General features: G+C 44.2%; 1 protein-coding gene across 21 annotated transcripts in view; it reads left to right on the plus strand.

The window, feature by feature from the left end:
• UNC80 (unc-80 homolog, NALCN channel complex subunit) overlaps nt 1–16659 on the plus strand; it is a 3486058-nt gene that overhangs the window by 394125 nt on the left and 3075274 nt on the right. For all 21 annotated transcript variants that reach the window (XM_069615884.1, XM_069615886.1, XM_069615890.1 and 18 more), the window contains exon 6: nt 7781–7854. In XM_069615884.1, the coding sequence (XP_069471985.1) occupies nt 7781–7854 (74 nt within the window). The remainder of the gene's footprint in view (nt 1–7780; nt 7855–16659) is intronic.

Here is a 16659-nt window from a genome sequence, read left to right on the forward strand (position 1 = left end):
TCGATGATATTATTTTCATATGGCAGGACAATGACACCACTTTGGATAATTTCCTTCACTGGGCTAACGAACAAACAACGGAAATCCAATTCACCCTCTGCAAAAGTAATCAAAGCATCAACTTTCTAGATCTTGAAATCAGTGTCAAAGATAACAAGCTCATTTGCTCTCTATAGAGGAAGGAAACAGACAGAAACACCCTCCTCCACTATAGGAGCAACCACCCAAGTAATCCAAGGAACAATCTACCACTTGGACAGTTCTTACGGCTTAGACACAACTGCACGGAGCTTGAACAATGCAAAAAACATGCAACTATACTACAAAGCAAATTCAAAAACAGAGTTTACCTGAAGAAACTGGTCCGAAATACTAAAAAGAGAGCACAGTACACCCCACGGGAAACTCTGCTCACACCAAGAATACGCGATACAGACAGTGAACAGTTGATGATGTGCATGACCACCTTTGGACCCAATACCACAAGACTCAAGGCTATCATCAAGAAGTTTTGGCCCCTGGTAGAGCTCAGCCTTCCAAATGAACCCATCCCTAGGATGGCACTCAAACGGGGAAGGAACCTCAAAGACAGGCTAACGCATGCCAGGCTCAACAAAAAGTTCCAAAGGTCGGAACTTTGGAGCATGCGTGAAATAGTGGGGCATCATCCCTGCGGTACGTACGTGCAAAGTATGTAGACTCATGAAGAAAACAATACCATTCATGATCGAAGAAAAGGAATGGAAGATCAAACATTTCTCCAATTGCAAAACTACAAATGTTGTCTACATAATCGAATGCCCATGCGGGCTGAGATATGTAGGCCAAACCCAGAGACAAGTGAACAAAAGATTGGCGAGCATCGATCTAGGATTCGCTGCCATGTCCACACAGCACCCTTAGTATCACATTACATTGAGTACCAACACAGTGCGGATGACATGCACTGATGGGTTGCAGACACAGTCCTCAACACCACTAATGCCGCCAATGCTCTGAACCACAAAGAATCCTGGTGGATTTTCAAACTCAAAGCAACCATCAAAGGTCTCAACGAAGCCATGCCCACCACTTATACATGAACTGTTCCCCCTTTCTACCTCTGGGCCTAGCTTCCACCACCCCAGATTCTAGTTGACCAACCAATACTGACATGGATAGTGTCCCCACACTCCACCTGGGACCCTCTCCCAGTTTGACAAAAGAGGGCACTACGAGCTATCTATCCTCTCTCTTGTCCAGTCTCCCCGCACTGTCATACCACACCATACCCGATTCAGTACCTCATTACAGTGATCATAGGGCCAACCTGCCTCTCTTTACTGCGACATGAGTTTCCGGCGTTTCCCGGTCAAGCAAGTTTGTCTGTCACTATGTACTACGTGTATTTTTGTTTCCTTCTATTTTAATGCCAAAGCTATGAATGTGCCTCTACTATAATTCACCAGCCTAGGTTGCCAAAAGCAGTACCGCCATTACATGAGTGGGGCACAGCACCATGGTCCTAACTCTGGCTGTCATTTTGTCTTTCACGTTATTGTTTGTAATTCTTGATTTCTTCAAAGTTTGCAAAAATTATGTATGTGTCCTTATCATCTTTAATGTGTCCAAGTTGCTCACCCCAACATCCGCCGCCACACAAGTAGGGCCCAACACCTCGTTGTTGTTCGGCAATACACCTTTGAGTATACCGCTCCTCCCGCGACACAGACACTCAGGTTGCCATACCAACCCTCCAACTAACACTAGCGCGCATGCGTCCCTACAGGCACACTGCCTTCCAACGCATGCGCAGCTCCAAACAGCGGCACAGCTCATTTAATGGACTGCTGCACCTCTAGCTGCATCCACGGAGACTGCGACCAGTGCGATATACACGCCCCTGCTTCGTTTCTCCAGGTAAACCTGATACCTTCCTACAAACAGGGCTCCCAACAGTGGGACAGCCGACACCTTAGCTCCCTCCCACCCTTGACATCGCTGTCCTGATAGCCCCTGCTAGCTCTCACGTGCAGTCTGAGCCTCAGCTAAAACATTCTGCCCTGCTCCATTTACAGGGTCACAGAGACTCACATGACTCAGTGCCATGAAGCTTCACGGACTGCAACCTACCACACTTGTCTGAGAGTCCTCATATCGACAACTTGGATTTAAACTACGAATATCCAGGTATGGCGCTCTATTTTTTAATTTGTCCCACGGCTACATTTAGTGCTATTACCTCACTGCACTGCTAAATCTGTACGTGGTGAGCTGTGCCTACATTCCATTCATGCAGTTCTTTTTCTGTACAGGCACCTGCTTCTGGTCACCAACTACCTATGCCCAGACCAGCACCTCTACTAGCTTGCAACCCGGCAGCACAGGTATTTTTCCACATTCTTGCACAGCCATGCCTTGACTTTCACAGGGCCTGCGCAGTCCACTGACAGCCACCCTGTTTTTACCTCTATCCCTCCAGTGCATCCAGAACACTAGTTGCCATACTAGCCACAAGGAGTCACCTCAACCAGTCTAACGGGTTCTGACCCCTTTGCCTCTCCTCCACTGGAAGAAGTGTCACATCCGATTTTTGTCCAGATCAGTAACTAGTGCACTCAAGCTACTGGACAGTGCATGCACACTGTTCAGTCCCACGGTCTCAATTCAATTTTAATAAATGCCAGTATCAGAGCCAATAGGCCTTTTTTCCAAGGTGAGCTCCACATTGACTGAGCCCCTCTCCCTTGTTCTGTTCCCCGTGTAGGGAGACCCTGTCGAGGCCCATGAAGAAGGCTTCCTTGCCGGAACGTCACAGGACCACTCCATCTTGTGGGCTAACTACCCCCCATCCCGTACCATCATTCGATCTACTTCCAGACGTAGGCCAACGACTAGTTCCTTTTTCCACCAGCCAAATTCAAAATATTCAATGCCAGAAAGAATGATCTTTTGATTTTGACTGTCTTTGTATTATTCAGCTGGTTGCCCTGTGAAATAATTCAAGATCATTCTTTTGATCTGCTCACCTTTCCTATATAAGAGTTAGTTTAGCAACACACCTCTTTTTATACTAAGCATGCCAAAGGGTTAAGTCTTTACAGAAAATGAATAAGTAAAGTGACTAAATATATGTGGTAGGACGCCACCCTTCTGTTTCCAGTACTATCAGCTCATAAGTCCTCCCACATTTTTTAGCTGTCCCTCCAGTTACCTATACCCCTATCCCTGGCATCCTGCCTCCCCACCACCAGAGCCCAAGCGCCATACCTGACACCCTGCTTCCCCAATAGCCAGAGGACAGAGCACAAGCCCCATACATGGCATTCTGTCTCCCCACCACCATAACCCAGACCCCATCCCTTGCATCCTGCCTCCTCAACACCCAGAGGACAGGGTGCAAGCCCCATACCTGGCATCCGGCCTCTCCATCACCAGAGCCAAGGCCCCATACCTGGCATCCTTCCCCTCCTAAAACCCAGAACCGAAGCCCCATATCTGGCATCCTGCCTCCTCAACAGCCAGAGGCCAGAACACACTCCCAATACCTGGCATCCTGCCTCCCCACCACCATAGCCCAGGCTCCATATCTGCCATTCTGCCACCCCACCACCAGAACCTAAGCCATACCTCCTCAACAGCCAGAGGCCAGAACACAAGCCCCAAAACTAATGTTTTCCATTGATAAAGCAATAAATATAACCAACTGAAATGTTTCCAAAGTGAAAAAGGTTGATCCCAGTTTTTATCAGGTGGTCTTTTGAGCAATATATGCCCAATGGTGAACCCTCTTTTTTCCTTGATGTAAAATCTGATAAGAAATAATAACGTTTAGTGAGGAGAACAATGTGGCAATTATATTTGAAAAAGAGGAGAACTCTGTGGAGATAGAACACAATGTTTTGTCTTTCCCTGATGTAGTGCCAGATGTAGAGCCACCTCTAAAAGAGCATGGAATCTGAGTTAAGAGAAATATGACAAAGAACCTGAAACAATAGAAAGAGATTAGCCGAAAAAGCCCTAAACAAGAGACCCAAGAAGGACCAAATCCGATAATTTCAACAAAGATGATAGAACTAACACATTTTCCTTCCTCTCCAGGTTTTTCTAGGTATCACAATCCAAGCAGTAGCAATAAGCTGGTACCAATGATGATTGTCAAATGTATTATGATCTTTGAATAGTCTGGGACCAACCCACATGAACTTGATCCTGAGGTGAATGCCCCCGAGGGGGCTGCCTGAGTTCAAACTCATGAAATCCCAAACATCAACATAATGCAATCAGAATTATCCACTAACTCACACTTTCTCTGTAAGTTGGAGATGAAAGATGATATGTTTTTTGTGCGTATCAATGCTCAAGGACAGTTATTATTATCACTAATGTATTTATTGAGCATGGACCTAGCTTTGGGAGTGTTAGGCAGAATCCTGTGCAGTGCCCTTAGGGACCACTACACACAATTAAGACTACAGGTGGCAATACAAGTTTTACCTTTGGTACAAGCCTGTACTACTATGTTAAAGTGGTAGCAGTAGCGGAGCAGCCAGGCTTATCTCAAGAGTATATGAGCAGTAGAAGAGATTACACAATGGGACCACAATTACTGTGACTCAAGGTTTCAGGAAAAAAAATAAGTACATTTATTTTTAAACCAGTTGTTATAAACACAACACTTCTATTAATTCAAAAACCACACGTAAAATATACTACAACTAAACAATTCACTTTGTACGGTATACTTCAAGGTAAGTACCTTGTGTTTTAGCGGACCGGTGTTATGGAACAAAAGACGTTACCGGGAATACACTTGCGATCACTTTTTGACAGTAATGACAGTTCGGTCTTACTAAAGAAACGCGTATCTGTGGCAAGAAATGTTACTGGGGCAAAAACACACTTAGCACCTGAGATACCCAGAGGGAGTTGGGGGCAAAAATCATAGGCAATACTTTTGTCAAGGCAGACAGAATCAGAGAACACTCTTAGACATAAATTCAAAAGTCAATAGGCCAGAGCCAGTGTCAAGTGGAACCGGGTTCCTGTTATCGAGGATCACACAGTCAGAGTTCACGATTCGGTGGAGCAAGGAGTACTTAGATATTGTCAACGGAGGAAGCAAAAGTTATAAGAATGAGGGAAGACAAGGGCAAGCCTTGGAGACAAAGAAAAAGGGATTCACCCAAATTCCTCGAGCAGAACCTTATTCAAGGAAGAAGCTGGTGCCACGGCAGTTGTTCCTGGTAGTTTGCTGCAGACCTCGGTTACTGGAGTTTCGATCCGAAGGAGGACGTCTGGGGAGGGTCTGCAACACACAGGGCTGAAGCCAGCAGCAGCGACTGTGAATAAAAGGTGTGCTCCTTAAAAACAGGAGAGGCTCTTCAGATGGCTATCTGGACCACTATAGCAGTGTGCAGCGATTTCGACCACGAAGAGGATTCTCTGGCTGTAGAAGATGAGCTGGTTATCCCCACTAAGCTCAAGGAAAGAAGACTCCGGACTGGATCTTCTCTGGTCGTCGAAGGGTAGATAGCTCATGACTGCAGCAGGGCTTCACCGGGACGGGATAGTTGCAGAAGTCGACTTCTTCTCCGCTTCTCTTCGGTTCCTTGTAGTTCCAGTGGCGACTCTCTGACTTCCAGACCAAGAGACCTGCCTTTTATGCGAAAATCCCCCATTCACACAGCCTGGCTGTCAATCACGCAGCAGGGGGGTTGTCCGGCCCGGACAACCACCTGAGCCAATCATGGCAAAGTGCGACTTGGGTTTCCTAGGATACCCTGTGCAGGGGGTGACTACACCCCTCCCTCACATTCAGCCCACCTAGACACCCAGGCGCCTAGAGGAGGGCTTCTTGACAGAAGCCCGCCAAAAGACAATGAACAAAGAAGGCAAACCTGGTTTGCCCCGCAAAGGTAAAACACAAGAAGGTCTTTAACATAAAGAAATGGTGAATAAACCCGACCGGTGCCAAAAGAAAAGGTATTTGGTCCAGCGGGTTTAAGTTTGAGGCTAATATAATAGCCTAAAACAATAACACATTTATATAGTATAATCGCAGTAGAAAAGTTAGGGTAGATACCACTGCCACCAGCCAAGTCTAAATGTTAAAAGAGTGAAACAATGCTCTAGGAGGTACAGATAACAAGGACTAACAATTAACCCTTTCCAGTACTCCATGTAAAATGGGGTGTACTGGATCTGTGGTTAAATGACTAAGTAAAGTTAATGGCAACTTTACCCTTTTCTGGGGGACAGTAGTCAGCCTCAGAAATGGAGTCGGTGGAAAGTCTAAAAGACAACCTTGTGTCACTGCACTGGAGGTGCTGTGTAACACACCAAAGAAGGGGGCTACTGAAGTGGTGTACGCCAGAGTCCACAATCACAAAAACAGATGAAATACACATGGCAAAACACAGGTAAGAGTGGAAAGAAAGGGGTACACTCTTACCAAGTGGAAAAATAAACTCCAGAGATCCAGCAAAGCTGCTGGGGGACTCACTAGATAAGGAAAATTAGCCATTGAATGGGAATTTTCCCTAACAGGGAAACACAAAGTTATATACGGAAGGACAGGGTGAGGGGAGTAGGGCTACAAGGGAGTGGGGAGTAAATGGGTTAGGGGAAGGGCAGACAATTTAGCAGCAAGGGATCTACAAGCAACCAGGGGAGGAAACAGGGGGCAAAGATCACCCAGTCTTACGTTAGGTGGGTAGTGAAGGGGTGTGGACTTAGGTGTTAGAGAGGAGCCATACTTTCAAGACCAAGTTCTTGAGCTCCTTCCTGAAATGTAAAAGCGAGTAGGCGTGTCTGGTGTTGAGGACAGCGTGGTTTATTGGCTTTCATAGATACAGAGATACACATACAAGAAAGGGTAGCCCACACCCTCACTTACGTGGGGCCCACACTGGCCAAACTAGCTTAGCATGCCAGTTATGGACCTGCTACTTCAACCCATGGGCCGCTGTCAAGGGGCCCAACTCAGCCCATAGTCCACGCCTAGTCACCTGGGGAGAAAACTTGTCAACCTCAAACATAGCTTAAGCCCAACAGGAACTGCGGGCGATCCTTCCTTAAAGTTTATGTTTAGCAAGAGCAAGCCTGTCAGCCCCCGTTCATTGGGACTGAAAGAAAAACAAGAGGTCAGACGCAGGACGTAAGCCTAATATACCCGCATGTGAGGTGGGGTGGCATAGGGCCACCACTAATAGGAGGAACATGGTTGGTTGCTAGATGCTGGCAGAAAGATTGATAGACTTCACTAATAAAGAACTGGGACAAGGAGAGGGACGTGGGAGTTGTTGAGATATTATGTGGAGTACCAGACAGTACTCTGTGACTACATTCCTTACATCCCTCAAGTACATGCAATAGGTATGCTTGGCACCACCTAAAAGTGTGCACACTCCCGTGTGGTATATTTAATATCTATATTAAATTGGTAACTAAGATGTGTGGATAAACACAGTGGTTCTCTTTACTGGCACAACAAAGCTGTTTATACTTCATACCATTGAGCACAAGAACATGGTGGTGGCAGTCTACCTCAAGTCCAGTATGACCACTACACCATGTTAATGGACAGGTCACGGAATGAGCCCCTACATGTGATCAGGGACACAGCACCTTTGTGTTGGTTAGTGGCTCACCTTATTGGTGTGTGAGTTCTCTTGGGCAGCTCTTGGTGTATTATAAGGTTTCGAGAGGTTTTAGAACCATAAAGTAAACATGTTTGGTATATTGGCTAAAATGTGGAAATATTTATATAAATCTTTGCATTGTTATTTGTCTCTTTCAGCCAAGAGAAGTTCTCCAATGAACAGCCCAAACCAAGTCTCTGATTCACCTTATACGGATGCCGGACATGTAGAGGTATAGTTGCTTAGAAATATTTATAGATGGGGGAAATCATTTTGGATAGCAATCAAGTTGTGATGATTGGAGGATGAAACCATTTGTTTTAAATATTTTCCCCACCCTATAAAGAGCTCTGTGCATAATGTCTGCAATGTAAAATGCCACTGTTCTATTCACTAAAAGGTTCACAACAGTTCATGCCAGGATCTTAGAGCTTAAACACATAGAGAATGGAGTACATTCGCAGACGATCATAATAGTTGCTCACAGCCCCAGTGTCAGTGTGGCCGGCTGTTCCTTTAAATAAGCGTTTGTAAATATACGGCCAAGGTATTTAAATCACAATGTAAGTGCGGGAGTGGGTGCAATTTACAAAGATTTTCTAAGTAATTTAGGATGAAAATACACACCCTTACACTTAAGGATTGCAAAGCCTAGGTTTTAGAGAGTTTAGAAGGAACGTTTCTGGAATTATTCAATGATTCCATGACTGCCACAGTATCGAGGAACAGTATTCCTCTGCTGCAGGAACATATATGTGCTCATTAGACAATTGTGTGGTCAGTAAAACACTAGATTCACAGTTGTGCCACAGGAGAAATTGTGTCAATCTAATATATCAGTTCTCCATTATAGGATTGTACTAATAGTTACATCTTAGAACCCTCTTCTTAAACATAGTTAGGGTGTGTGTGTGTTTGTGTGTGTGCACTGATACACAGTGTTGCTAACAGAAGTGAAGCGGCTCATATAGGACATCTAGGCAGGCTTTAACCGAGGAAGATAATCATACCTAATTAGGCTGCTGTGGGGAAATCTGACTAGCATCAGATTAAACTTTCTTTTGACAAGAACTCCACAAAAAAGAAGCCTGGTAGATATGGAACATCTATGAGATCAGTGTACATCGGTGGAAGGCGCTGATAGTAATCTTGAAATAAAAGAAATGCTCCTTTAGCTTAAAGCAGGCATAGTCACATTAGATACCAAAACTGATACACTGACCTGCAAAGTACACCATTTAAATGCACTTCTGGTTAAACGCAAAACCAGGCTAGACACAGCCGAAGAAAACATTTCTTCCCCAGAGGATAATATTACGAAAATGGCTTCAGATTTATCTAACGCATGTCCACTCCTAAAGTCTGTTGCAGCTAAGAATTAAGACCTTGAATGCAGAGATTGGAGGAATAATATTCAAATACTTGGAGTAGCTAATTCGGGCAAGTTGTGTCCAATGGGACAGTATGTTAAGTCATTGCTATAAGATCTATTTGGTACAGATTCATTTTCACCAGTTTTCATTTTTGAAAGAGGGGAAAATAGGTAAGCAGTTGTTATTGTCAATAATATACCGGCAGCATCCTCTTGCTATATTGAAAATTGACCACGATCATAAAGCATCCAGATCCAGCATCTGCGGTCAAAGGCATGTGCCTAAGAGAAGAGATTAAAAGAGACGGTGGTCCCATTTACAATCCAGTTCCAGATCCAGATCAATGCTCTCACAGGCTATAGGGAATCTCGAAGGGGATCTGCAAGACATCATGCAATAGTTATCCCTGTTTTCGAAGCCCCCCTCCTCCTCCTCTGCTCCTTTGCTTCTAAAAACCAAGGAAGAGATTGACTTGGCAGTGACAAGGGCAGTGTCTAAGGTTCTGCAAGAAAAAAGGGAGATGGTCAAAACATGTCCAGACTTAGATGAAGAGGATACAGACACCAAATTAAGGTACATTGCCTGAGGACAAAAGACCTGAAATTGGAAGAATCTGAAATGTTCTGATTCCCCATCTGGAGGAAGAAGATATAAAGGAATGCCTTGACAGATACGATGCTGAACCAGCCAAAAGGGTTCCTGTGCGACTGGCGATGCAGACAACTCTTACAAGGAAGTGGCAGGATTCGGAGAAGGTGGTTATCCCTAAATTATTGTCTAAAACATACCCTGATCAAGGGCACTACTAATCCATCAGAAACCGTTAAGTTGGGCTCAAGACCCCAACTTTGACAGGTAAAGCTTCTTTGACTACCTAGGATATGGGATCCTGCCTTAAACAGGGCCTATACTGGATCCAATGTAGGTCTTATATCAGGCATGTATATGTATATGGTCTGTTTGGCCCAGTCACTTCTGAAGGACTTCCAGTTTCTCTGTGACAAATTGGACCGATATGGTGAAATAAGTGTCTGACACAGTGATGGTTTCAATATTCTGACACAGTGATGGATTCAATAACAAGCACTGTCATGACAGTCTGTGCGCCGGTTACCGCGAGACATCATATTTACATCTGAGAATGGTAAACAGATGCCTCTCAGAAGAGCATTGTTCTTCATATGCCTTTCAAAGGGGAATGCTGTTTGGATCAGAATTGGATGTAATAGTGAAAAAGACTTTTTGAGCGTAAAAATCTACTCCTATGCTCTACCGGGCAAACATTCTTCATCAAGAAAGTTTCTAACCAGATCCACGTTTTCTTTTAGGAATATGAAGAGACCTTTAGTGTCTAGATGACATCCATGTTGGGTAGTTTACCCGACATTGATGATATTTACCAAATATCTACCAGGGAGGTGAAATGTCAACAGTCCTTGATTATGGCACTAAGTATTACTGGTTGTACTTAAGAGGGTACTCTATGGAATAATTAAACTGCAGATTTGCATATGTCTTGTGTATCTTACCTATTACTGTCCTACCTTATTTAAAGGACCCAGTTTTTGGGACAAATGTCTACTTAGTTGTTATGTGAATTGGAACACGTGAGCTACCTTATCTGCCATACCTGAAATGCCTGAGACGAGCACCGCGCTCAGGGAACTTTTTGGCACCTAATTCTCCTTTATGGAAATCCAGCAATGACATGTAACTCGTAAGGATTTCCCTCACATGGTCTGCCATCTACCACCATACCAGTTAGAAAGCGAACCCATGTTAGAGAATAATTTAGCATCAGAAGACCGAGTTCGTGTTTTACAGTACTGCATATTGTAGAAGGTGGGTGCCCATACTGCACATGCCAACCATTCCCATGTATTTCTCTCTATTTTCACCCTTCTAAATGTCCTTCATCCCAATGTAAGTCAAAAGGCGCAATCGGTTCTTACAATTTCCCTCTGAAATTCTCAAAGAAAGCTTGCATGCTTCCAAACGCTAACATTCGTATACGTTACGTGTTTTCTGTACTTTTAGGTGCCTGTGTGAGATCATTGACTCCTTGACTAAGGGAAATGGCGATCGAGTCATGTCACAGCTCAAATCTGTGTCCTTTCACGACAGGATGAAAGTGACAAACAGATTTGTCCATGGTACCATGTGAACTCTTGTTTGGCAGTAGTGGTGCGATGCATGAGTTAGTCCTTACAGTTGCCTTAGGCTGAGTGGGTAGGTTGGGGCAGCAGTGTCAGTTTGTGCTGTTTATTTTTTTATTTTTTTAAAATTTGCATTCATAAAGTGCACTGGCAGCCCAGGGGCATCGAGACACTTACAAGAGAATGACTTAGTTACAAGTTACAACGTTGCTTACTGGTTAAATGCGTCGTAGAAAGGTTGGAGCAGGTTACATGGGTGGCATAATATACACACAGCTTATTTACTTGAAGAAGAAGCAGTGTTACAGGCAGGACAGTTCAATGCATTTAGAGTCCTATGGGTCAGTTGAACAGTCGTGTTTTGATCTCTTTGCGGAAGGCTATGAGGGATGAGATTCCTCTGAGTTTGGGTGGCAGGGAGTTCCACTGGGTCGCAGCGATTATTGGGAAGCACTGAGAGTAGGTTGGTGTATGGGGTTCTGATTGGTCTTTCTGTGGGTGATCTGGTGATACTCTTAGAGAGGTATTGAGGGGCTCTGTGGTGGATGCATTTATGAGTGAGGGACAATGTTTTGAATATGACACATTCTTTGACGGGAAGCCAAAGGGCTTGTTTACTGGCAGCTGAGATGTGTTCCCTTCTTGGGATACCAATGGCAGCCCGGAGTGCATTATTTTGGACAATTTGTAGTTTTCCGATGTTCTTCATGGAGGTCCCGACCAGGAGGGTGTTACAGTAATCGAGTCGGACCCCAAATATGGCTCTGGCTATAGTCAAGCAGTTTTGCTTCGTCAGGAAGGTCTAGCTGCAGTGAGTAGTTCAGAGTGGTAGGCAGCTGACGATGCAATGGCGTTTACTTGCCTCATCATTGAGAGGTTGGAGTCTAAGTAGACTCCCAAGGTTTTAACGGCCTGGGAGACTGGGCTTTGTATGTTGTCGATGGTAAAGACATTGTATTGGTTGTCAAGTTTCTTTAGAGATTCGGGTCACCTGATTAGAAGTGGTTCAGTTTTGTCACCATTTAAACAGAGCCAGTTCTCTGCCAACCATGTTTCGATCGTGGAGTAGGCAGCATTTAGGGTTTTGGAGTTGGCCTCGTAGTCACCCGAAAGTGCTAGAAGGACCTCTGTATCATCGGCGTAGTTTATATATGTGATGCCTAATGAATCAAGGATGCTGAACCAGTGGCCTGCTAAAAATGTTATTCAAGGTGGGGTATATGAACGAACCCTGGGGAACTGCACATTGGATAGTGCTAGGGTGTGCGCAGGCTAGGTCTGAAAAGACTCTCATGGCTTTACCTTGAGGTGGTGAGAATGAGGTGAACCATCCTGTAGCGTTGGTCGAAAAGTGTGCAGAGGTTGAGAGGTGCTGGCACAGGATTTTGTGGTCGACAAGATCAAAGGCTGCCGAGAGGTCAAGGAGGAGTAGTAGGGCTGGTTATCCAGAGTCTCTAATGTCGTTCATTTGGTTCTTGAGGTCTAGTAAGGCTGTTTCGCTTCCGTGGCCTGGGCGAAAGCCAGACTCACAGAGACAGAGAAGGTTGTAAGCTTCAAGGAACTGTTGGACTTGCAGGTAGGTTGCTTTGTCTAGAATCATTAGGAGAAAGGGAACTGTGGTGATGGGCCTGTAGTTCCATGGTGCGGTTGAATCTAGCATGGGTTTCTTTAAGAGAGAACGGACCCAGAAGCCCGGTGGAAAAGGAGGCATTTATAAAGGCAGTGATGAAGGGTGCAAGGGTGGAGGCGCATTATTTAATGGGAGTGGCTGGGCAGATGTCACCTGCTTTCCACAGGACACATCCTGTGCTCTACTTGCCATCATTATCTATTTTTTCTTTGCATACTGAGACTTAGAGTACTGGTTATATGAGGGGAAAAGCAAAGTGGACCAGGTTTTATAATTGGAAAAGAACAGCCTGTCGTGGAAAAAATGTAAGTTATAATAAGTAAACATGAGAATATTACAATGTAATACTTTGTAAACTTGAAAAGAAAAAAAAGTGACATAATTACTACATAGCTTAAAGGGGAAGTTTTCTCTGGAATTGTATTGACCCCATGGGTAGGGCATGTATTTTTTAGCATATATCGATAGATCCGAATTGTTTTTCCAGTGCATCTTGCCTTGATCATCTGACATTTAGATATGCAAACCTCACGGGTCATACACCGTCATCTTGTGATAATCTTATCCATTGATCAATCGCCCTAACTTCAAGTGCCCTAGCAGCAGTAAATCATAGCATCCTGCACTCAAGCTTACACTGATATGATGTCAAACCGATATGCTACGCCTCTTGTTATATTTTTTACAATGTTTACAATAGTTACAATTGTGTGTTATTTTTGTGTTATTTATAGTGTGCACACTTGTATTTAACACTTATGGCTACTAGATTAGCTTGTTCTTTGGCCATATTGTTGTTTGGCCTACTTCCTGCCTTGCCAGGAAATCCCATGTACGGTCATGCTCATGCCCGGGATAGCCCCAGCTGTCATGGGCTAGTGATACAAAGAAGCCTGGTAGATATGGAACATCTATGAGATCAGTGTACATCGGTGTACATCAGACAGCCCCACCCCCTTCCTTGGCTCAGGAAGGGGGTGGGGCTGTCTGATCCTACTCCACATCCGTGGTGCCTGAAAGTTTGAGGGTGCGACATGAGTGAAACCAACAGCGGTCCCTGATTGGACACTGCTGGCTGTTTGAATGGTGCAGATCCTTACCATTGGTGGGTTTGGACTTGCTTCCGGGCTGGATTTTGGATAAGAAGAGGACTCCTGCAGCATTTCTTCAGATCTGCGGTGGAGTCAAGTATTCTATGTAGAACAGCTGACTGAAGATCCAAAAAAGACTCCCAAAGAGGCCCATCATCCCTTTCTGCGTCTGGCCGGTGTAGCCCTGTTGGACCCTGATATGCAAAGGCCTTGTGCTGTGCTTCAACGCCTGGACTGGTGGCACAACCATTTTCAACCTGTTTGAGGATCCAGCCATCCTGAGTCTTCGGAAGTGTCCCTGGACCACCCGGTGGAGTGACCAGCTCTCCAGTGGGCTACCTCGCTAGAATTGTCACCATTCCATGTTCACCGCCAGCTTGTGATGTACGTCGCCTTCCTGCCCAATTTCAGCCTCCCAGCTTCAAGGGATCCTGCTCTGGAAGTCCTTATTCAACTGCAACTGAAAAGGCGCCTGCCTTTGCTTGTGTGCGGTGTCCATATGTTGCTGGAACTGGCCTTGCCCTGTCTTGTGAAGTGCCACGAAGATGTCTGCATCAGTGCTTCCAGCATTTCTCCATCGTGAAAAGTTGCACTGAGCTCCTGGATACGACCAGAAGAATCCTTGTACCTGCAGCTCCTGGGCATCTCTTACTGCAACTATCAGTGGGAAAACCAACCTCCAGTGACCCAAAGTCGACCCATCTAGTCCTCTGGGAAAATGTTAGTCAGGAGGGTTGGTAAACTCAAAGCATTTGTCCCCCCCCCCCGTTCTCCTTAGAATAAACCTCAGAATAAACCTGAGGTTTGCTTCTACTCTGTTGCGTTTTGATCATTGCATCTAAAGCAGTTGTACCTGAAAGATAGAATTCTTTTTTTGCCTACCAGTAACTTTGTTGCATATCTTCTCTGGAACATTCCCCAACAGAAGAATTTTGCCTACATCAGATACTTTTTGGGGAGAAGCAATGTGACTTTTGTGCACAAGACCCCACTCTTCATAGATATTGGACCTCTGAAGCTAGGGCATATTTCTTGTGACTTTGTTCCATCTTACTGCATTACTTCCTTACCATTCGCTTGCTCATTAAGTTCTTGAATGCATTTATTTATTTGTTTTTGCATTTGTTGCAGCACGCTGAACCCTTGGGTATCTAGGCGCTAGATTTATAAGAACCATATGATGACTGCAAATATTTTTCTAATTGAGTGTTGTGTTATATTATGTTTCATGTTTTTGTATTTACCTGTCTACATTTAATCATTGTGTGCTTCACTGTGTGGACTCATTGTGGACCCCTGACCCCATCCTTGCTACCTTGATTGGATATTGGCTAACCACTTAGAGTTCCTCTGTTAGGTAAAACCAGGGTGGCCTCCTAAAATCGGTCTAGCAAGTCAGATTCTAGAAATCCATCTTAACATCCTCATACACTTTCACAGAGACTCACTCATTTAAACTGGTAGTTAGGAAAATGTTTTGTGGAGAGTGCGTGAAAGTGGTTTCCTGGAACATTGCAGGTTTGGAGAAAACGTTGAGGGACCATGATTTTGTGATCTTTTTAAATCATATTGATGTGGTAATGCTTCAGGACCTTTGGGCAATTGTGCTATTTCTGTTGTCCAATTTCAATTTATTTTTTGTGAATGCAGGTGTTAGTAAGAAGGGAATAAACAGTGGGGGCCTTACATTGTATATACCTACACAAATAAAATAGGTGTTTGTGCTAACATGCTCTCACCCACCCTCTTGGTGGTTGATATTGTTATGGGAAGGAGGTTTCGCTGGCACCTAATGAATTATTGCCATTGTTATCATGGGTCTGTCTTGGGCATCCGGCTGACAAAGCTCTTGAATAATGTAAGGTTTATGAAGGAATCTCAAGTTCGTTTTGTCAATATTATCGGTGGGACGTTTATTTGACATGGGGTGATTGTGAAATTGAAGTGCAAGCTATAGTGGATGTAAATGTAGTCTTTAATGTCCTTGCATCAATACTGTTGGATATGCAATCGAACCCGCTGGGACAATCTCTCCCTGTGACCTTAGTGGAGCTAGGCTTTCGCTCTGCAAATGGCATATTCCTTTTTGATCTGCCAAGGAAGTTTACTTTTTCTAATGTTAGGAAACACTCTATTATTGATTACTTTTCAATTGATCTAGATAACTGAAAGTGATTTTGATTTTGAAGTTTTACCCACAATCATCACCTTCTGATTTTAACAGCTCAAAGGGCAGGAAAAGTATTGTATAACTATTGACCAGAGTCTGGTAAAGGGGAGACACCTATTTATAAGGCTGTGAACTGGGAGTTTTACTAGCTATGAATTAAAGTCCTCATAAATATATATCACTCCCTTACAGATATCGAAATCTGTTTGAGCCGCGATAGTTTATCTGAATCTTCGGAAATATAATGAATAGAGTCAGACGTGCATTTACAAATCAACTGAGGAAGGCAGGGAATAATTCAATAAAGAGTTCTTGGTTTGATAGAAACTGTAGGAAGCTATACTCCTGAAAGCCCTTAAGCAGCTAGTGCATTAGGGATAGGAAGGAAGAACTAGTGAAAGAAGCATGGGTCATTTTAGAGCAGGCAGCCCTTTTCTGTAATCCCAAAGCCTTCTGGAAGGTGGTGCACAATTGTTTAAGAGAAAATGTAAGCCCTTTAGTCTTAGTGGGTACTGTTGACCCAGTGCGATGGGTGGAACACTTGAATCATAATACAGTACCACGACTCATTTGAGCAAGAATTCTATTAATAGTTTCAAACATTTTTTGGGGAAGTG

This window comes from Ambystoma mexicanum, chromosome 9, assembly GCF_040938575.1.
Source record: "Ambystoma mexicanum isolate Mex_15411 chromosome 9, UKY_AmexF1_1, whole genome shotgun sequence".
In the NCBI taxonomy this organism is placed as follows: Eukaryota; Metazoa; Chordata; class Amphibia; order Caudata; family Ambystomatidae; genus Ambystoma; species Ambystoma mexicanum.